The sequence below is a fragment of the Sminthopsis crassicaudata genome, chromosome 1 (genome assembly GCF_048593235.1).
Source record: "Sminthopsis crassicaudata isolate SCR6 chromosome 1, ASM4859323v1, whole genome shotgun sequence".
Classification (NCBI taxonomy): domain Eukaryota; kingdom Metazoa; phylum Chordata; class Mammalia; order Dasyuromorphia; family Dasyuridae; genus Sminthopsis; species Sminthopsis crassicaudata.
Window position 1 is genome coordinate 198,937,817 of NC_133617.1, and position 23,814 is coordinate 198,961,630.

Below are 23,814 nucleotides of genomic sequence, written 5' to 3' on the forward strand. Positions count from 1 at the left end.
ACAATGAGATGAACCAAATCAGTTCCAATAGAGCAGTAATGAATTGAACCAGCTACACCCAGCAAAAGAACTCTGGGAGACGACTATTAACCACTACATAGAATTCCCAATCCCTCTATTTTTGTCTGCCTGAATTTTTTATTTCTTTCACAGGCTAATTGTACATTATTTCAAAGTCTGATTATTTTTGTACATATATTGTATTTAATTTATACTTTAACATATTTAACATGTATTGGTCAACCTGCCATCTGGGGAAAGGTAGGGGAAAGGAGGGGAAAATTTGGAACAAAAGGTTTGGCAATCGTCAACGCTGTAAAATTAGCCATGCATATATCTGGCAAATAAAAAGCCAAATTAAAAAAATATATATCTGACAACAGCAAATTGTTACTTTTTTGAATAACAAGTCTTGTTTGAAGAGTATTCTTTTCATAGCCAAACATTTTTTTCCCAATTAAAGTATCAAAATACTTTTAGTATTCTTTCTTTTTTAATTTTAAGTTCTAAATTCCTTCCTTTCCCACCTAATTTTCCCCTCCCTGAGACAGTAAACAATTTAAGAATAATATGTAATCATGCAAAATATATTTTCATATTGTCCATGTTATAAAAGAAATTAAAAATGAAAAAAATACAAATACAAATAAATATAAATATACTTCAATCTGCATTCAGATTCCATCAGTTCTTTCTCTGAAAGCAGATAGCATTTTCACCTCAAGTCTTTCAAAACTGTCTTGGATCTTTGTTTTACTGGGAGCAGCTAAGTTATTCACAGTTGATTATCCACTACAATATTGCTATTACTATTAACTACTGTCTACAACGTTCTCTACTTCTGCTCACTTCACTGTATCAGTTCCAAGATTTTCTGAAAGCATTCTGTTCATCTTTAAAAAAAAAAAAAAAGAAAAAGAAAAAGAAAGCACACAAGTACAATAGTATCCCATCACAACCATATACCAAGATTTGCTGAGTTAAATTAAAGAGTATTTTTAAAAGCATTCCCTCAATTACTGATTTCTTGCACTAAAAAAAGTTGCTATAAATATTGTTGTACATATAGGTCTTTTCTGTTTTCTTTTAATTTTTTTAATCTCTAATTATCTAGAAGTGGTAATGCTGGGTAAAAAATGGATGCACAGATTTATAGTCCTTTGGGCATAGTTCCAAATTGCTCTCTAGCAATGGCACATTAGAGCCCAAATTTTCCTACATGCCCTCCAATATTTATTATTTTCTTTTTGTGTCATATTAGCCAATTAGATATTTAATGAAGAGGCACTTTTTTACTTTTTTGTTTCCCTTTGCCATTTCTCCAATCAATAATTTCATATGACTATAGATAAGTTTGATTTCATCATCAAAAATATATCCTTTGAGAAATACTAAAGAGCGGAAAGGGACCTGTATGTGCCAAAATGTTTGTGGCAGCTCTTTTTGTTGTAGCTAGAAACTGGAAGTTGAATGGATGTCCATCAATTGGAGAATGGTTGGGTAAATTGTGAAAAAAAAAAAAGAATAAAAAATAGAAGATTAGAAAGTCCATTGTGATTAAGAGAAGCCTTATATATTTGTTTACCTTAATCATATTTATAAATAACTTATTTCTAAATAAGGTGACCTTAAAATATATGAAATAATAGTTTTCTCTACGTTGTTTGGTTTCATTTTCCATAGCACTTTTTAAAATGTAAAAATTATACTATCTACAATTTACTGAATTATGCTTTAGTATATGAAAAGGAGATTGACAAACATTAGTATGAGTAAAATGCATTATTGCAAAATATCATTAACTTCATAAAGATAAGGAACATTCTACTTGAAGTTCTAGAAAATAAAAATGAGGACAGTCTGTTTTAGTACATGGCTTCCTAAACTTTTTCTACTCACAATTTCTTTTTTCTTAAGAAATTTTGTCAAAAAGTTATCAAACTGTGCATACCCTTTGACCCACCATTGCTGTTATTAGGATTATATCCCAAAGAAATACTGGAGAGCGGAAAGGGACCTGTATGTGCCAAAATGTTTGTGGCAGCTCTTTTTGTTGTAGCTAGAAACTGGAAGTTGAATGGATGTCCATCAATTGGAGAATGGTTGGGTAAATTGTGGTATATGAAGGTTATGGAATATTATTGCTCTGTAAGAATTGACCAGCAGGAGGAATACAGAGAGGCCTGGAGAGACTTACATCAACTGTTGCTGAGTGAAATGAGCAGAACCAGAAGATCACTGTAAACTTCAACAACAATACTGTATGAGGATGTATTCTGATGGAAGTGGAAATCTTCAACATAAAGAAGATCCAACTCACTTCCAGTTGATCAATGATGGACAGGGGTGACTATACCCAGAGAAGGAACACTGGGAAGCGAATGTAAATTGTTAGCACTACTGTCTATCTACCCAGGTTACTTATACCTTCGGAAGCTAGTAATTAATGTGCAACAAGAAAATGGTATTTGCACACATGTATTGTATCTAGGTTGTATTGTAACACATGTGGGGTGTATGGGATTGCCTATCATCGGGGGGGAGGGAGTGGAGGGAGGGAGGGGATAATTTGGAAAAATGAATTAAAAAAAAAAATATATATATATATATATCCTTTGACTGGTATGTATGGAGAATGACTGGTATTCTTATAAATTTTACTCCATTCTCCAAGTACTTGAAAAATAAGGCCTTTATCAAAGAAAGTTATTGTAAAATAATTTTTCCAGCTTTCTGATTTCATTCTAAAGTTGGTTACCTTAATTTTGTTTGAGCAAAATTGTTTTCATATAATACACTCAAAATCATCCATTTTACATTTTGTAATGTTCCTTTTCTCTTACTTGCTCATAATTTCTTCTCTTTTGCACAGATATAAGTAAACCATTTTATATTCTCAATCTGCTCATATCACCCTTTATGTCTAAATCATGCATATATTTGGACCTTCTTTTGATATAATGTGAGATATAGGTCTATAGCTACTTTCCTTAAATCTTTCTTAAGGAGTTTGCTGCAAACATCTCATGCCTTATGTGATTCCCCTCAACACCCTCTCACTGGGTGCTCTTTTCTTTCTACACCCACTCTAAAAGGTCTCATCAGCCTCCATTAGTTCTATCATAATTTCTATGCAGATAAGACCCAAATCTATATGTACAGACCTAATCTGTACTCTCAAATAGAATCTTCTATCACACCAACTGTTTCAATAGACAATTTAATTATATATTCCTTAGGTATCTCAAGTGAATCATGTCTAAAGCAGAAATCTACCTTTCTAAATCTATTACTTTTCCAAAGTTTCCTAATTCTTTTGAGGACATCATTATATTACCAGTCCATTTCCGTATATATTTTGGGCTCTTTGTTGTCTCTTATTCTTCCACTTTTAGATGAGACAGCATATCTATAACCCTATGAAAAACTTAAAAGGTTGTATTGTGTTCCTAATGATTATTCAGAGACTTCTCAAGGCTAGTTAATTCTCTTTCCAGCTTTCTCATAGTAACTTTTTCTTTCTGCTCATATCCTAATTCAGGTCCTCAACACCTCATGCTTGGACAAGTGAAAGAGTTTTCAAATTGGTCTCTGTGAAGACAGGCTGTACTTGTATAATTCATCTTCCACATAAAAATAATCATCTTAAGGCATAAGGACATGTCACTCCTTTTCTCAAGAATCTTTAGCAGGTCTATAGTGATTCTAAAAAAAAAAAAAGATAAAAACTCCTCAGTATATAAATCTCCTTGTTATAAAACTTTTCAAATTCTAGCCTATTGTTTACATTGGTATTATTTTCCCTCACATAATTTATTGTCCACTCAACTTGACCTGCTTCATTATCCTTCCATCTCACACACCAGGCCATTTCCATTGTCTAAAACCTAAATTTTTCATTCACTTTCTCTTAAACTCCACTTCTCAAATTCAATTACAAGGTCTATATGCTTAAATCTTCTTCAGGAAACCAGTCCTGATTCCCCGGATCTATCAATCAGTATCAAAGTGTTTTCTTCCATTTTTCATCAATAGAAAACAATCTCCCTGAGGGTAGAGACTTTACTTCCCAGTTTTTTGACTCCTCAGCCAAATGGCATGGAAATGGTTTATAAACTTAAATGACACATAAACTATTTAATGACTTTTTACAAAAATATCCCCAAACAGAAAAAAATCATAAAAACTTTCCAGTTTTATTGAATTATTATCTAGAAAGGCAGTGGTGAAAGGTAAGCTACAAAACTATAAGTCACAAAAAAAGCATTCCTGATTACACCATAATTAAGATACATTGTCTTCATGAATCCCAAACTCTCTAAGCCTCTTGTACATCTGAAAACGCATGCTTACCTAAAGAAAATGCCTGAATGTCAAATGCATGTAAAAAGTTCTATAAAAACTATAAAAGGCTTAATGAAGGTAAGCAATACTGTTCTCCTAGCTAACAAGTATGCTAAGTTGAAAGATTTTAAAACTCCCAACAATAGGTTTTTTATCTCCTATCTTGACTTCTGTGGAAACATTTCTTAAAAATTAGACATTTCAACACATGTAAATGGCACCTTTTAAAAACATTAACCATTATGAATAGTTTCATCTAGCTGATGAATGAATAAAAATAATACTTAAAAAGTGCATAGTATCTTACAATTTTCAAAGCATTTCATTTCATTTGCATCTCACAACTATTATACAATAATATAAGGCACTAACCTTCACTATGACTCTAAAGAACACTTTGGCATCACAAAGTATTAGTGTTGCATCTTTATCCTCAGAACCCTTCCTTCCCAGGGTTTTCCACTCCTCCTGCATTCTGCTAAGCACTGCTTAAGAAAGCAGCAAGCAGCAAGTAGGTCCCCAACAAATATAGTGAATATAAAATCTAAATTAGGCTTATTACTACACTATAGTATTTTTATTCTTGATGGATTCTCTATCACAAACTCAAAAAAAATGTGCAAAACAATTTTCTTCCTAGATTAGACCATTCTTACCTCAGAAGAAACCCTTGCTTCCTGATTTCCTAAGAAAAAGTGCTATCCATAAGGAGTTCTCTCTTCTCTTATATGGCAGACAATGTGAATCAATCTTTAATAGATAATATCATGTCTCTGTTGCATTTAACATTGATTTTCTTCTGTCTTTCAAGCCTATTTCTTCTCAGTTCCTTGGATTAAGCTGAGACATCAAGAACTGCTCCTAAAGTTTGTTCTTAACGTGACTTTGGGACTATCTAGCTTAAAAAGTCTAGGATGTAGAGAGGGAACAATTTCAATGCAGTGAAAAGTAATTCTCATGAATAATACCTTGCTTACATCTTGTCTTTCAGTTCTTATTCATCTCAAAGTACAAGTACATTCGTACAAAGTACAATCACAACCTCCATAACACTTTTCTAAGGAAAATGTACATTATCAATGTGTTTTCAATCTACCAGGATAAACATACTCATTCTAGCTTGATGATCAAATGGATGGGTTGGGTATCAATTCTGTGTCATTCTCAGTTTAATAATCTGCCAGTGTGATTTCTATCAATTTATTATTAGTAAACAAACTGAAAAATAGTAATACTATTATTACTACTAGTAATACTAGGAGATCTGTTTAATAAGGAATATTTTGGGGGAATACCCAAATATATTATATAATGGAATTAGTTTTACTTCACACTTTGGGGATATTCACAGAATAAGGATATATGCTAAAAAGTAGATATACTCTCATTTATACTTAGGTATTTAGAATTACAAAAAGAATAAGCAGATTCAAAAATGGTGAGGAATTCTGGAAGTTCCAAGAGAAGAAATGAGTAAGAGAAGCTAATTAAAGTGGAGAGTCAGGAGTCACAAAATTCTTTTCTGTTTCTTCAAAGTATTCACAAAAGACATAACAGGGTAGATATACCATAATGTAAAATGTAGCACAGGGCTCTCATCTAGGATTTTTTATATTTTATACTAGGAATGTTTTTTCCCCTTGAGAACATAGTTTCAATTTCAAGATAAACTTTAATGATACATAAATTCAGTGAGGAGACAGTTATTTTATAAGTTATTTTGGTTAATTCGGAAAATGTGAAGTAACTGTTAACTAATAAAATTTGATCATAACTAATAAATCATGCAAATGATCTTTACTAAAACAAAGTATTTCTGTCGTTATTCAATCATTCAGTCATGTATAATTCTCTATGGCTCCTGAACCATAGCAAACCAATAGTATCTACAGAATTTTTTTCACAAGGACAATGGTGTGATTTGCCATTTCCTTTTCCAATGGATTAAAGCAACAGAGATAAAGTGACTTGCTAAGATTTCACACAGTTAGCAAGTATTTAAAGGTGGATTTGAACTTGAGTTTTCCAGACTCCAGGCCCAATACTTTAGCCACTGAGCTAAGCAGCTGCCTTAGAAAAACAACTAAAGAACTTCTAACCTAGTTCATCTTATTTATCCAGAGGTATATTGCTCCAAAAGTGGGGTCACAAAACATGCCAGGGACTATCCTTTTATTTCTTGACTCCTTAATGAGAAAAAAAAAAGGGGGAATTAATAGAAAATCCTTCACTCTCCCTACAAGATCAGATCATAACCTTTTTCGAAGGAAACAACTATGTATACAATTCTTCATTGACAATATCCTGAAGTCAGTATACTGAGTCTGAGACTGAGAGTGAGAGTAAAAGAGGGCCTAGAAGAGTGGGGGAATCAATCAAAGAGGGGATATTGGGAAAGGAGGTAAATTATATATCCATCAAATTTTATATTATGTTTGAAAGATAAAATAATTTCAAGTGCGGTACAGATTTTCAAAATCTGTGGATATTTATACTTCTGGCATACTATGCTCTCTTATGCTCTTACGCTCTCTGTGTGTAGAGAAAATTTGACTCAGATATAGTCATTTTAAATATAAAAAAATTTAATTTCATACAGTTTTATGCCATAAATACAAAAAGACTATATGGGGTTTGGGAGAAGATTGCTGAAGATCACAAATTATGACAATACAAATTAAAACTAAACTATCACAGTTGCCAGTACTTTCCTTTCATAATTAAATCATGTCTACTTGTAAAATTGAACATCCCAAGTTTCCATTAGGGTACAAAATACAGTTATAAGGAAGACTGTTAATACCAAAATAATGACCATATGTTGTCCTTGAACTTAGAGTGGACCACTGTATGTCAGAGGTAGATATATATAGACAATAAAGCAGCAAGAGCTATATTGCATGTAGAAATAGATCCAAAGAATTCCTAATGGGAAAATCCTGTTTTGTTGTTGTTGTTGTTGTTGTTGTTGTTGTTTTGGATAAACAATAGAATTGACTATACAAGTGAAATTATTATTTCTTCACCTCTACAAGATATCTAAATTGAAAATTTTAAAATAAGAGCAGGATCAACCTGAGCATCAAAAAGCACTATTTTGACAAGAAAATTATGTCATCATTGTCCCCATTATAAAAAACAAAAACTCAAATTCTTTCTGACTCCTAGCTTTCTGAGTCATTTTAAGCTTATTTCTACTAAGTAACTATTATATAACTTCCACAACCTTGTTTTGTAACCTATGCCTATCTTTAATTATGATAATACTTTGTAGTTAATGTAACGCTAAATGTTAGGTTAAATTTTGGATTAGGACTCACAAAAGAGAAACCTTATATTAGGGATATCAAAGAGAAATGTGAATAGAGTAGAAAACAGTTCAGAATAAGGTTATAATTTTATTAGAATTTGCTATAATGTGTATATGTATTTAGAGATGATTCTATAAATATATATATATATATATATATATGTATATATATGTAAACACAGTATTTGGTATTATAGTATAGTTTAAAAATATCAAGAAGTTTGTAGAAAATACAAATGTCAGAGATAATAAACCGCGACTTCCTGCAATGGGCTGAAGTCAGAGATCTGAATGCTAATTCTGGCTCCTACACTTCAGAACTCACGGTGTGCCCTTGTTAGCCCACCTCTTCTCATGTTACAAATGAGAAAATTGATATTCAGAGAGGTTAACAATTTGGACTATATATTACAAAGTACAGTTGTGGGTAAATGACTGTGAATCTTAAAGCATTTATATAAATTGGAATAACTGAAAGGGAAAGAAATCCCTAATTTAAAACTATGTATGATTTGTGCTTTACTTTCATTTAGTGTATAATTTTGAATTTATTTTATTTTTCTGTTTCTGGTCTGTTTCATGATGACAACTTTTTTTTTTTTTGGGGGGTCTATCAAACTCTGGAGTATGGCTACATGAATTTACTTTTAATAAATTATCATCTTTGCATATATCAGTCAAACTACAAACCCTAAATACTTGCAAACAAAATGCATTATTAATCTAATTGTCACAGCCTATTTAACTAAATTCTATTAGTATTTGCTATAATACGCAATGCATCACAAAGCAGAATCAAATTCAAAACATAAAAAGTAAACTGATTATATTGTCCTAGAGAAATTAAAATATAGCAAGTTTACAGTATTACAGTCAAGGCATTAATGTTTTAAATAAGTAAGAAAAACCATGTAATTTAATTTAGACAACAGTTGTGCCCAAAGTGATGTTCAACATGCTGGTAAAGAGTTTCCTTCCATCCTAAAACCATTAAAAGACATCAACTCCCCCTCCAAGGGAAGGGTGTGGGGAAAAGTGGAAAGGAAGAGAAAAGCATTTCGGCATTTATTGTGTTAGATTACACTACTTAAATCTTAGCCATCACCAACTAGGGACTTCTCCTGGGAGATTATATTACTATTGCAGGCCTGCTGATACTACTCAGTATTACTGTATATTAGGAGGAAGTGCTAGATACAAGGTATTATGAACAGAACACATTCAGAAGTATTATAAAACATCTCAAAAGGCAGAAAATAATTCACTCAAAATATCTTTAGATTAGGTCACGTCTGGAGCAGATCAGAACTGGACATGGCAAGATAAAAATTGAAGGATTCATATGCTGAAACAATTAATGCTACAGCAGCTAGAACTAGGAATACCCTGATGTTAAACTGCCAAATCTCAGAGTAAAGGGAATGTACCACATTACACTCCTATATTTGAGTATTAACAAATGGAGGAAGAATAGGAGGAAGAGAAAAAGAACAAGAAAAATACAGACATATTTAGAAGTTATTTAGGAAGGATAACAAAAGGAAAACGAAATCTTGCTTGAATGCAGGAATAATAAGGTTAAGTTAAAATAACAAATAGTTATTAAACACCTACTATTGCCAGGCACTGAGCTAAGATTTGGGAATAGAAAGAAATTCCTAAAACAGAGCTTGATCTTAAAAAGTTCAGGAACTAACTCCTGAAACAACACACAATAAAATTACATAAAAATAACATAGATATAGAATGAATTGGAGATAATCTCAACTTCTTGTACGAGGTAACATTGTAAAAACATTGTAAAAAAAAAAATTAAGGTACTTGTATCATCATTATTATGAGAGACATTATGAAGTTTTATTAAAATGTGAATCAAATTTCAAAATTCAATTTCTTTTTTGGTTCAGTACATAAAAATGTTTCTCATTGTAAACTTGCAATTTAACTTGAGATAGTAATAAAAAAGACCCAAAGAAAGTATATTATGATGCAATACTACTCAGTGACACAAGTCTATTTGATAAGTACCATTTTAAATATATATAGAAGAAAGTATACTTTGAATAAAAAATAAAATTTAAACGAAAAAGTTTTTTAACCAAAAGAATACTGCTAAAAGTATTTATCAATTGTTGAGATGATTAAATATTTATAAATAAGTGAAACAAACAAATGTGTAAGTTTTACCGAGGTAAAACATCTAAAATTTCTTGTAATAACGTATGCAATTAAAAGCAACATTTTGGAGTATATGGAGCAACTCATCATATTTTTTTGGTAAAGGTGACATACTTTTTATGATTCCGACTAAATCAATATGAAGAGGAATCAAATGTCTCCTAAAACTGAAAACAGCATGAGTAACAATGTTCACCTTAGCTGTTTCCATTTACCTAATTATCTAATTTATTTAAATTAAATTTACTTAATGTAAAACTAAGTTATGAAGTAAATGATGATATAGTAGAAGAGCAGGAAATACCATTAAAAAAAAACTTGACAAATGATGACATAACACTAGTATTATTTTTCATGAAATGGGAACTATAGCATTATACTTTTATAGTATTATATAGTATAGTATTATTTTGAGGATGATACGTAAGATATATGTAAATATAAATAAGATGTAAGAAGATAAAAATTATTTTTAAAAATTCTCAATAGCGATGAAGTATTCTCTAGTAAATGTGCATAAAATTATAGAAAAATATATTTTCTGATGTTTGAATTTTGCTCCTGAATGGCTGTTTTACACACACAAAATAGCATTCTGTAAAGAACCATGCCTAAGTGAAGGGGCAAGTCAATTCTCTGAAAGCCTCCACAGCTGTGGATTATGACATATGAAGGAGTTGCAAAGAGACCTTTACTGATACAGGTGTTGCTTGCAAACTGGGAATGAAATAAATTGGAGGCAGAGGGAAGAGGAAAGAGGTCAAACAACAGCAACTGCCTCTCAATCCCCTTGTATCATCATCATCCTCTCACATGAAGAGATCCATTCTAGAGGTCTGAATTAAACCTCCAGCAGCTGCTGGCAGGTGGCCCCTGTACCACAATAGCATTCTACAATCCTGCTTTGCTTTTTATTTTAAGTGTCTCAAATTCTCAAAAACAATAAACCTCATATTCTACAAAATTAAACTGACTTCAGGAAATGGTATAGTGTCAGCTCAAATAATCACTCAAAGAGCATTTCAATGCTAGAAGAATTTTAAAAATCACTATACTGACAATATGCCATTAGATAGATTGTATCGCCTGATTTACCATATTTCAGTAATTGGCATATTTGCTTTGTAAAAACAACTTACTCAATGGTCAGATGAAAGTAAAGACTAAGAAGAATATTAAAATCAGAATCCTATAAGCTTAAAATTTGGAAAGAACCTCAGTAATCATCTACTGGAACATAATTAAGCATATCAAATCCTTTGTCTTAGCAAAAACAGGGAACAGAAGCAAAGTTCGTTAAAAGGTTGCCCTTTAGATGATTTTATCATATCTGAAGATAATATGATTTTTGGTGCTTAAAGCACTCATAAAGATAATCTAGATCATAGGCCAGCAACTACAGGTCACAGGAAAAATAAATATATCTAAAATGCAAAAAACCTTCTTAGTTTGAAGGTCTCACAAAAACAAGAAGAGGTCTAAATATTGCCATTAGACCAGAGTTAGCTGACCTCTATTCTAGACCAATCCAATCACTCTAGAGTTGAAAAAACAGAAGTCAGGAAAAATTATTTGCCAAGCTTCTTTTGGCAATTTAATTTTAAAATTGTTATAAGAAATACTTACCTTTCTTTTGGTGTACCAACTCCATGTTTGCCTAGTAGATGAGTATTTAAATGCTTCTTCATCACAAAGGCAACCCTGGAAACAGAAAAATATATATAATAATTAGAGAAAACAGGTACAAAATTAGCTTTTGAAAGGTAAAAATTACACACATAACTAAAATTTCAAAAATAAAATCACTTTCTTGAAAGTGTAATTCTTAATTCTATAAAATAGAATATAGGCATATAGATATATTTGAAAACACTCATACAATATTCTTTCATGTACATGACAACTTTCATGTAATTATACAACTAGCTAACATAAATCCAATTGAGTTCATAACTCATCCATTTTTAACACTTCTATTACAAATAAATTTATATGTATGTATGTATATATATATATATATATATATATATATATTTATTATACACACACACACACACACACATATTAGGTTCTTAAGAGCTTAGATTTAAAGCAAAAAAAGTGTACAGGCCAACAAGTCCAATTCTTCATTTTACAGATGAGAAAACTGAGAATGAAAGCTCCTTAGATGATTTTATCAGGTTACAAAGCAAGAAAATATATAGATTATGTCAATTTTATCCCTCTATCACTAAGTAAGCCACATCAAATACCAACTTTATTAAATATGTATAGGACCATAAGAATATTTTATGTAATTATTCACTAAAAACTTAAAAAGTATTTTCAATGATATGAAATAGAAATTCGTTAAGCCTATACCACTTAAGTGGCAACAAATGTAAAAATGAGTTGTAATAACTACAACAAAAAAGTATTACTTGACATGATATCTTCTTTTAAGCACAAATCAATTTATTTAATTCAATTTTGATATATATATATATGAAATAGATAGGAATCATGAGCTAGTTTATTGAGTATCATTCTTCCACTGATAATACTGTAACATCAATTTAATTATGAAATGTGATCTCTTCAAACAATTTAGATATCATTTGGGAGCTTCAGACTAAAATGGGTCTCTGGATAAGCAAAAATTTTTACTGCTGTAACTTTCAGTGTGAAAAGGGCTTGCAAACATTTTTGTTAATTATGTATTACAGCTGTCCTTCATAAAGTTAATTGCTAATAGCTGAAAGGCAATAGAATCTATTTGCATATGTACATGAAAGGCATGACATATGCAAAAATATGATTTTAATTAGCATTCTATGATATGAAGGGCTACAAATCAAACTGGCATGTTATAAGATTTTTAACATTAAATACTGAATTCATCTGGACATGTTTGCACTAATGGACAATACAGCAACTCTAAAGCATGGTAACATTAAGCCACAGATGAGCTACAAAAGCAGAAAAGGAATGCAAATTAAAAAAAAAAAAAAAAAGTAAATATATCTTTTAATACATTAATACAGTTTGAGCCTTTTCACATTACACAGTATCTTGCCTCAGAGCAGCCTTCAAGGTGAAATGTCATAATTCAAATTGTTGTTTTTTTTTTAAATTAACTTATTATTTTAAAAAAGCATTAAAATACTATTTTATATGTAAGAAATAAATGAATATGAAATCTTTAAAATCCAAATAACTGATCACATTATCATTACTAATGCTATTCAAATGTCAAGAGAATTATTATTTATTACCAAAATAATTTCATTAAAAATACTCAGCTAAAACTATAGCCTACTATAAGAAATTCCATATTTTAATAGGTTCTTTGTATCAAACTAAATTTATTTTAACAGTATAAAGTACATTATATACTAACAATAATATTATTTTTGACATGAAACCATCACTAGCTAAAAAGCTGAATATGCAAAATTTAGACAGTTTATTGATATAGTCAAGTACAATCTGGTGGGATCTGACAAAATTGTGAATAAGATTAGTGAGGTAATTGTTAAAATGTAGAAATGTTCTTAAAGTCTCCAAAAAAAAAAAAAAAAAAAAAAAAAAGCTTCTATGCTACCTTTATCAATATTAGTGAAAAGGAAAATAAAACTTAGAAGATTCATTTCAAATATTTAATTCTACAATTATCATCTTTATTCTATTATTCTTTATTCAGTAACCATTTTGCTGAATTAATATAGAAGGAAATGGTAGAAAATAAGAATTTTTATATTATTCAAATACTATCAGCTTTATTCTATTCCTTCAAAATTGTACACTACAATTATAAAATTTCATTTTTCAAACTACAAGTACTAATTCATGTTTTCTTCGATGAGGTCAATCTTTGTCTCCATCTGACAAATAATAATTTGTTCAATTAGGTTACCACGCAACAAAACACAAATCAGTCACCAACATTAACAACTATTTCATAAGAATAGATCCTAGTAAACGTGCTAATTTATCAACTTGATTCACCTTTTTTTTTTAGAAGCTAGAGGTGTTTCAACATTATTTTAACTTAAATAGTAGCAGGAATTTATAACTTAATCTTGTCTTGTTGATCCAATCAAAGACTACACAGAGAAATTCCTAAAAGGAAATGTCTGGATTCTAAAGAAAAGACCTATTATGCAAAGGTACACTGGAAAGATTTTATTTTAGACTGCCAATGAGGCAAACTTTTTAAAAGCAATTCCTTTCTAAACTGTTTTGTTATATAACATTAGTAATAAAATATTCAATTTTTTAAACAGGTTTATTACTTTCAAAATATCTAAAATTTATCTCAATAGCACCAAAGGAATGACTTAATACTGAAAATTAAAGCAGAAATAAATCACAGATACCATGTGTAATCTAAACCATTCATCTACCAAAACCTCAAGCAAAGTAAATTTATCCTACTTTCATATTATATTATATAACCAAAAAAAGCATCTGTAATAACTCAAGTGTCATCAGCTCAACTTCCATTTGACTCAAAGTGAGTCAAGAAATATAATTAATAGGTTATTTAAATATAGTTCACTTAATTATTAATAAAGTGAAAGGAAAAGAATAGAAGAGCCACAAATCACTCATTATTCTCACCCAACACATTCCTAGGTACTACAAGAAAGGATTTTGGTATATTCCCTACTCTATCTCTCCCATTCTTCTTTGGTCTCTAAACAATCAATTTCTAATTAAGGTGACTAACAGAGGCTCTAGGAGCATTAGACAACTTACTATTTGAATCACTATGTGATATTAAGCATTTTCTCCTGCAGTTGCTTTGGAAGATATATGGTGAATTATAAAATGGTTATCACTCTGCAAAAGTTCCTAAAGTTTTTACAATGTTATCTTAAACTGAAGAAAGTGGAGTAGAAAAAAAGAGAAGAATTCAACTAACAGAATGTAATGGTGTTTCCCACACTATCCAGGAACAATTAAATTGTGGCAAGTTCAATGATGAACACTGATGGAACCTCAGTGAAACCGAATGTAAAATATGGCTTTGATTTTATCTCTACTGGGTTCTCCAGCATTCATGTAATGATATTAACTTGAGAAAACAGAGTAAACACAAATGACTGTTAACATCAACCATAGTAAAATATTAATTTCTTGTGATAATTTATATTACATTTTGGTCCTATGATCTTTTTTTTGATTGAAGACAAAATTTCATTACTACTGAAACTCTGTCCACAAGCTAACATACATGACAGTTCCTGAAGTGATAGGAATACGGAACATTGCTTAATTAGACCATTTTCCAATAGCTCAAGTTCACTACCTATTTTTAATCCTCCTATTCCATTTGTTGCTGAGGCCTGTCAATTCACTTAGAATATTCTCTTTTCTCTCCTCTAAATATACTCCTTTTTCTCCTCTGCCCAGATTGCCACTAGTTGAGGTCCTTAACAATCTCAAACTTGGACAACTGCAATAGCCTAATGGTGAATTAGCTTATCTCAAGCATCTCTCCACTTCAATCAATCCTCCATTCAGTTATCAACTATAGGTCTGATAATATCATTCTCCAACTCGGCAAACTCCAGGGCTTTCCTAACAGTATTAAACATAAAATCCTTTGGCATTCGAAGGTTATTTACACTATTACCTGACCAACCTTTTCTTATACCATAATCTCAATCTCTAGAGCATTTCCTATGGCAGCCCCCAATACCTAGAAAGTTCTCTCTTATCTCTGCATCTTAGCTTCCCTGGTACCTTTGTGTGCAACTAAAATTGCATCTTCTACAGGAAGCCTTTCCCAAGCGTTTTTAATTCTAATGCCTTCTGTCTGTTAAAATTATTTTTTATTTAACTTGTTTACATGTGTTTGCTAAACTCCTTTAAGTATAAAGGCGGTTGTTTGCTTCTCTTCTCTATTCCAAGTGCTTAGTACGTTACAAGGCACATAATAGGTGTTTAATAAATATCCAAATACATGAAATCTAAAGTGGAATCCCCATTTATTTTATCTGACTGATTTTATCAGATAAAATATATGAAAGATGAGTTTTTGGGAATGTTTGTTTACTAATTTTCAATCATGTTTGACTCAATGTGACTTTTTAGTGTATCTTGTAATAGGAACTCAATGACCTTTATTTTCCTCATGGCTCTCTCCTGTACACCAATATTTGCTTTGCCAGTGTCCTGCCCAGTTGCTAATCCTATACCTAAAGATTGCCAGCTTGATAAGATATATTAAAGTTTGCAATATAATAGATAAGAGATTTTACAGAATTCAAGGGATCCTTCATATCATAATAAAAAATATGAGAGAAACTATAGAAAACAGTATGAAATAACAAATATATAGACCTATTAGGAACAAATTCAGGATTAAAAGGACAAGTGAACAGATATTTCTGATCACTACAAAGACAAATTATGACTTTCAGAGGACCACAGATGAAACATGCTTACCCACATTCAGAAAGAGAGGTGAGAGTTAAAATGCAGAATGAGATAAATATTTTGGACATTGCAAATGTGGGAATTTGTTTTATATGCCTACTCATATTCATTATAAGGGTTTTGTTTTTCTTTTTTCTAATTGATGGCAGCAGTAACATGGGAGTGAGGGATAGGGTGACAGCCACCCTAAAAAAAATGTATTGTTAATTCACTTAAAAAAAAAAAAAAAAAAGGATAGAAAGCAATAAAAGGAAGGTCATAGAGAATCACTAGAAGCAAAAGATTTTTTAACTTTATATAATAAATTTGTTATAATTTTCAAAAGAAAATCAAGCCTTTCAGAATAAACATTTGCAGTTTTTTCTATTCTAATTTTAAATGTGAAAAGGTTTACGTTCAGAATTTTTAAAATTCTAAAATTTGAATTCTAATGTGTCATACTGATTCTAAAAAAAGTAAAATGTGTCATACTGATTAGACAACAAATGCAGGACCTCCCCTTTAAATCTTCTAGCATATTACAACAAGATTGATGTTCTCATGGTACTGCTTTGAATACATTTCAGGGTTCAAAAATCTTCAATAATTAATTACTTTATTTGTCACATTAACACAATCTTCACTTTATTATCTTTGTGAATTTTCTCATTTCTTTTGGATTATCTACCACAGTGAATTTTTGGCAATGAAATACTATCAATTTTGAAAAATGTAACTCTATATCTATCTTATCTATGAAGTTTAGTATATTCTTACCAAAGTGGTTTCTTCTTTAGCAATGCTTATAGAATTAGTATATTAATCATGATATTTATCATATAACTTCCAATATGTTACAAACTGGGGTTGGGAAACATGTTCACAAAAGGAGATAACAGGTTCATGCACTGGTGATTTTCCCTAGGTTGTCTATATATTCATTTCCATTCAGAAAAATTAAACAAAATTTTAAAATATGAATTACATTGAAAAAATATGGCAATACAAGTCATAAGTAAAGTCTTTAGATATAAACTGGTCTAATATATTTTCCCTCATTTTGAAGAAGAAATTAAGAATTCTTAAGGTTAGCATTCTAAAAAGTTATATGTTTAAATGAAGACAATATTCATCATCAACAATATTTATTGAACACTTACTGTGTGAAAAGCATTATATCAAGGAAATGAAGAAATTAAGAAGTGTGTGGGTATTCATACTTATAAGCTTCTTTTGCTGATTACACAAAACCCTTTACTTTATGAGATTAAGATTAAATAGAGACTACAAATTGTTCATCCTTCGCAACGATTAAAACAATTGATAGAAAGAATGCTTTATGTCTCTAGAAGAAAATAAAGTACACACACAAAAAAGAAAAATAATTGGAATTGAAAAGGAAGCAAACAAATGGTTCATAATTTCCTAAATTAAAATATACTTGTTCTTACTGGAAATCTGACAAATCAAATACTAATAATAAAGAATGACAATTTTTTTAATTATTAGAAAGATGGCCCTCATGATTTTGGCAAAAATATATTTATCATATGATGAATACTCTAAAAATTAATGACCCAGGAAACAGGTCAGACAAAAAACAAACCCAATGCAATCAATTTTCAAGAACATGTGCCTTTTAATTTTCCCCAAACACCTCTGTTTCAGAAAGAATCTAAAGGTGTTCATGGATCATTACTAAAAACAACAGCCTATTTGAGTAAATTATTTATTGCTATGGGTATTTCTTGTAAACAAAATAAACCAGTAATAAATATTTTCCCCAAAGACAAAGAAACCAGATGACCTGATTAAAAAAAATAATAATAATAAATTTCATGTCACACAATACAAAATTATACAGATGAAAAATTTTACAATAGCAACTAAAAGAAATGATATTTAAATGTAAGAACCAATTTATATTCCTTAACAGTGATGTCAATAAAAAATAATTTTGTTCCCATACCTACTTCTCCACCTGCTAATGAGCATGTTAAACCTAAAAGAACAATTTAGGAAAAGTAGGGACTCAAAAGACATTCAGATCTGTCAAAAATCTACTTGGCAAACTCAGGACAAAATTAGCCTTGTCTAAGATATGTTTACTTTTAAGATTCAGAGGAGTTAATGAAAGCTAAGTGATAATATTAAGCAACAGTGAGTATATATATAATGGAGGTTATAACAACACAAATTTTCAAAATCTATCATTTCTTTCTTAACCCTCTCACATACAATGAGCAAGTTGTGAAATGTAACCTTAGACTTAACTAACAGGGTATCTAGCATTAAAAACAGATCATCATCAACAACAAATGAATTGACAATACTTCAAAAACTGTTATATTTTATAATTATAAATCTATTTTTTATACTCCTCAATTTTATCTTTACAATAAATTTTTTTTTTAATTTACTGGATAACTCACACCAGCAAGTAGTTTGTCAACCTTGATCCACAGAATGAATGTAAACATTTTAAAATACTTGCTAGGTATCTCTACCTACCTGCAAATGAAACTTAACATATCCATTAATAATGTAATCTTAAACTGCCTCTGTCCGTAACTTCTCCCATTCAGTTGATGGTAACATCATCACTTTTCTAATCATACAAAGTCATAATCAATCAACAAATCTTTATTAAATAGTAATTTTGTCAAACATCATGGTAAGTAGTGGGAAGACAAAGAAAGGCAAAAAAAAAAAAAAAAACCAAAAAAACAGTCCCTGCCCTTAAAGACTTAACATTCCAGTAAGGAGGATCTTTAACTCCTTCATAGACAGATGACCTCAAATTCAATCAATTGATGTCCTGATGATTATGATGATGAACAATGACAATGATGACAACATTTACAAAGCCCATATTCTACATGATATGATAAATATTTTAGGATTATTATATCCTTTGATCATCCCAACACCTCCTGGAGGCAGGTGCATTTATTATGCCACTTTACAAATGAGGAAACTTAGGCAAAATAGAAGTTAAATACCTTGTCCAATGTCACACAGCTAATTAAATGTCATAGATCACATTTGAACTCTCAGATCTTCCTAACTCCATGGTCAGAATTCTAGTATTACACCACTTAAGTTTCTACACCTTTTCAACTGTTCCCCTCACTTTAATTTTCACTGGAAACATTTTCAAGATTATTGTTTCCTAGATATCTAAAATAAATCAATTATACTTTTTACAGTTTACACCCACACCAATCCATCCTTAACAAAGTAGTATTGCTTTGCTCAGGTCACCCCCAAGAAGTATTCCTTCTCCACCTGGTACTCATATTGCTCCCTACTACAACCTTACATTTAAGTGGTCAGATACCCTCCTTCATATGAAGAACACTAGTCAAAACACTATCTAAACTAATCTATATGCATTCATTTATATTATTTCTATATAATCTATATCAATCAGCCTCTCAAGAAATTATTTTAATGACCTAGAAAAAATAACAACGAAATTCATCTGGAAGAACAAAAGGTCAAGAATTTCAAGGGAATTAATGAAAAAAAAAAAAAAAAATCAAATGAAGCCTAGCTGTACCTGATCTAAAACTATATTATAAAGGAAAAGTCATCAAAACATTTGGTATTGGCTAAGAAAGACTAATTGATCAGTAGAATAGGTTATGTTCACAGGACAAAAAAGTCAATAACTATAGTAATCTAGTGTTTGACAAACCCAAATACCCCAACTTTGGGGATAAGAATTCACTATTTGATAAAAACTGCTGGGAAAATTGGAAATTAGTATCGCAGAAACTAAGCATTGACCCACAGTTAACACCGTACACCAAGATAAGATCAGAATGGATTCATGATCTAGGCAGAAAGAATGAGATTATACATAAATTGGAAGAATATAAAATAGTTTACCTCTTAGACCTGTGGAGGAGGAATTTGTGACCAAAGAAGAATTAGAGATCATTATTGATCACAAAATAGAAAATTTTGATTATATTAAGTTAAAAAACTTTTGTAGAAAACTAATGCAGACAAGATTAGAAGGGAAGCAATAAAGTGGGGAAACATTTTTACAGTTAAGGGTGCTGATAAAAGATTTTTCCAAAATATATAGAGAATTGATTCTAATTTATAAGAAATCATGCCATTCTCCCATTGATAAATAGTCAAAGGATATGAACAGAAAATTTTCAGATGAAGATATTGAGACTATATTGACATGATTTCTAGTCATATGAAAAGATGCTCAGAATCATTATTGATCAGAGAAATGCAAATTAAGACAACTCTGATATACAAATTGGCTAAGATGACAAGAAAAGATAATGCTGAATGTTTGGAGGGGATGTGGAAAAACTGGGACACTGATATATTGTTGGTGGAGTTGTGAACGGATCCAATCATACTGGAGAGCTATTTGGAACTATACTCAAAAAGCTGTCAAACTATGCATACCCTTTGATCCAGAAGTGTTACTACTGGACTTATATCCCAAAGAGATATTAAAGAAGGGAAAGGGACTTGTATGTGCCAAAATGTTTGTAGCAGCCCTTTTTGTAGTGGCTAGAAACTAGAAATTGAATGGATGCCCATCAATTGGAGAATGGCTGAGTAAACTGTGGTATATGAATGTTATGGAATATTATTCTTCTGTAAGAAATGACCAGCAGGATAAATACAGAGATGCTTGGAGAGACTTACTTCAACTGATGCTAAGTGAAATGAGTAGAACCAGAAGTTCATTATACACTTCAAAAATACAGTATGAGGATCAATTCTGATGGAAGTGGCTATCTTTGGCAATGAGAGAATCCAAATCAGTTTCAATTGATCAGTAATGAACAGAACCAGCTACACCAGTGAAGGAACACTGGGAAATGAGTATAGACCACAACATAGTATTTACACTCAGTTATTATTTGGTTACATTTTTGTTTTTCTTCCCAAGTTATTTTTACCTTTTTTCTAAATCTGATTTTTCTTGTGCAGCAATAGAACTGTATAAATATGTATACATATATTCTATTTAACATATACTTTAATATATTTAACACGTATGGGACTACCTACCATCTAGGGAAGGGAGTAGAGGGAAGGAGGGGAAAAGTTGGAACAGAAGTTTTTGCAAGGCTCAGTGTTGAAAAATTACCCATGCATATGTTTTGTCAATAAAAAGGTATTAAAAAAAAAAAAAAAACTCTAGTCAGGGAGAATTCATTATTACCAAAGTCATACTATTTCATTTTTCCAGTTATTGTAAAAAAAAAAAAATTTCTTACATGAAGGTAAACAAACATACTTCTCTGTGCAAATTGTTCCTACATCATCCAATTCTCTGAGACCAAGCAGAACAAATCCAATATAACAACAAATCTCTATTAAAAATCTATAAAAACAGTGCTATATCATTGGAATGAAAAGAAACGCAAAAACAGACTCTAACCTTTAACAGTCTAATAGTACAACATGAAAAAACAATACCTCTTCCCTATGAAAACTCTTTAAAAATGTGAAGATAGCTATCAATCTGCATTTCACTGGCCTCCTCCCACCATGAACCAATCATCTCTAACAAACACATCTTTCTTCTAATCTAGAAAAATAAAGCTGGAGGTTTTAGGAGCAAAAAGTAAAGCTGTTAGTCTGATAGTGTCACTTTATAATTCTACATAGTAACTTTTAACTTAGAGCAAATTCAGTAGTATGAAGGTTGGATAGGGAAAAAGTTGTTCTAGTTTATCTAGAAACCTGTTCAAATATTAGTCACATATAATGTATATGGATTTTCAATTAGGATACAATTAAATACATTCAATACTAAAATAGATTGGATATTTAATGACTCAAAAGTCACTAAAGAGTTATACAATGCATCAAAAATATTATTATTGACACCAATTTTCATCATATTATAGTTCAATTTTATGGAATTATAGTTTCTTATACTATGCTAGTTCACAATAAAATGAATGTAAAATTTTGCTCTTAGAGACTAATATAAAAATGAATACCATATATGTATATAGTTTTAAGTATTCTCTATCAATAAAATTACTTTTTTCCTGACAACTGAGGTCATATTAATTGTATTAAACTGAAATGAACTGAAGTAAATAGAACAATTTAAGGATTAAATTTATTAATATCAAAAACAACAGCAGCATAAACCAACAAACTTAAAAGTTTTAGCCAAGTAGATGGCACAGTGGATAGTGTCATGTCAGACAGAAATCAGGAAGATCTGAGTTCAAAAACAGCCTCAGATACTTTATAGCTATAAGCTATATTCTGCACAAGTCACTTAATTCTGTGTGCCTCAGTTTCCTTATCCGTAAAATAAACTGTAGAAATGGCAAACCACTCTGGGATCTATATGAATACAATCCCAAATGTGCTCATTAAGACTCAGTCACAATTGAAATGAATGAGCAAGATTTTGGTTACACTCATCTAAGCAAATTAATTCACATAATAAATTATTATAACATCTATGAAAATGTCTATTATTTGAAAAAATGAATTATTTCCTCTTCCAAATAGCCTATATGATGCCTTAGCACATTAGAAATTTAATGCATTTGTTCTATATAATTAAACATTTCAAGATTTCTGCAAATCAAAAAGATCTCTCTCCTCATTTTATAGACACCAAGGGGCAGTTAAATGGTACAGTAGATAAGCACAAGTCCTGGAAATGAGAGGACTTCATCCTAGGCAAATCATGTCACCCCATTTGCTTCAATATAATAAAATAATAACAATAACAATAATAATAATAACAATAGTAATAATAATAATAATGACATTTCTAGTTTGGCATGTGCTACATTCTGTTTTACAATCCATTTTATCTCTAATTTGTAAGCTCCTTGGGGGCGAGATACTATATCAACCATCTTTGTATTTATCATAATCCACTCTCATTCTTAAAAGATGCTGTTCACAGAATATCTTCAGAAGAAAGAATGAGATTGCAATTGATTTTAAAATATGGGAATTAATTCAAACTTCAAGTAAAATTATTGATATTCACCTTTTTCCAAAAAAACCCCCAAATTACCACGTTCAACTGATCAACAAAAGCATATCTGATATGGACAAATATGAGACAAAGTGTATGAGATTTGGAGAAAAAATTAACTAGATTCAAATCCTACCTACTTATTTTATGAAATAATGCAAGTCTCAAAGAATGAGAATGAGAATGATAAAATAGAGATAATAATACATGCACCACTATCTGAAAAGAGTTGTTCTAATGATCAAATTTTGTAGTTCAAAACATTTTGTGAATTCTCAACTCCTATGTCACTGATGACAATGATGATGAAAGCAATCTCTATGATTAGAATAACTACTACTATTATAGAGAATCACATGAATAGAGTGCTAGATTTGTAATCAGGAAGAGGGCTCATTTCTTAAGAATGACTTTTAAAATTAAAATTATAAAGATGATTCTCATATGTGTAAATATAACTACATGGACATTTTTTTTCACATCTAAAGAAAGCTTGGGGGTTAAATTACCATGATACATCATAAAGGACTATTCAATCATTTGGAAGCACTAATTCAGAAAAAAATACTACCAG

General features: G+C 30.5%; 1 protein-coding gene across 4 annotated transcripts in view; it reads right to left on the reverse strand.

Moving 5' to 3' along the window:
- The window catches only part of ZNF407 (zinc finger protein 407), a 614,546-nt gene that overhangs the window by 367,251 nt on the left and 223,481 nt on the right, over positions 1–23,814 (reverse strand). For 3 of the 4 annotated variants that reach the window (XM_074273803.1, XM_074273819.1, XM_074273810.1), the window contains one exon: positions 11,459–11,533. In XM_074273803.1, coding sequence (XP_074129904.1) covers positions 11,459–11,533 — 75 coding nt within the window. Of the gene's footprint in view, positions 3,706–11,458; positions 11,534–23,814 lie in introns of all 4 variants that reach the window. The other variant, XM_074273830.1, reaches the window with a different exon arrangement.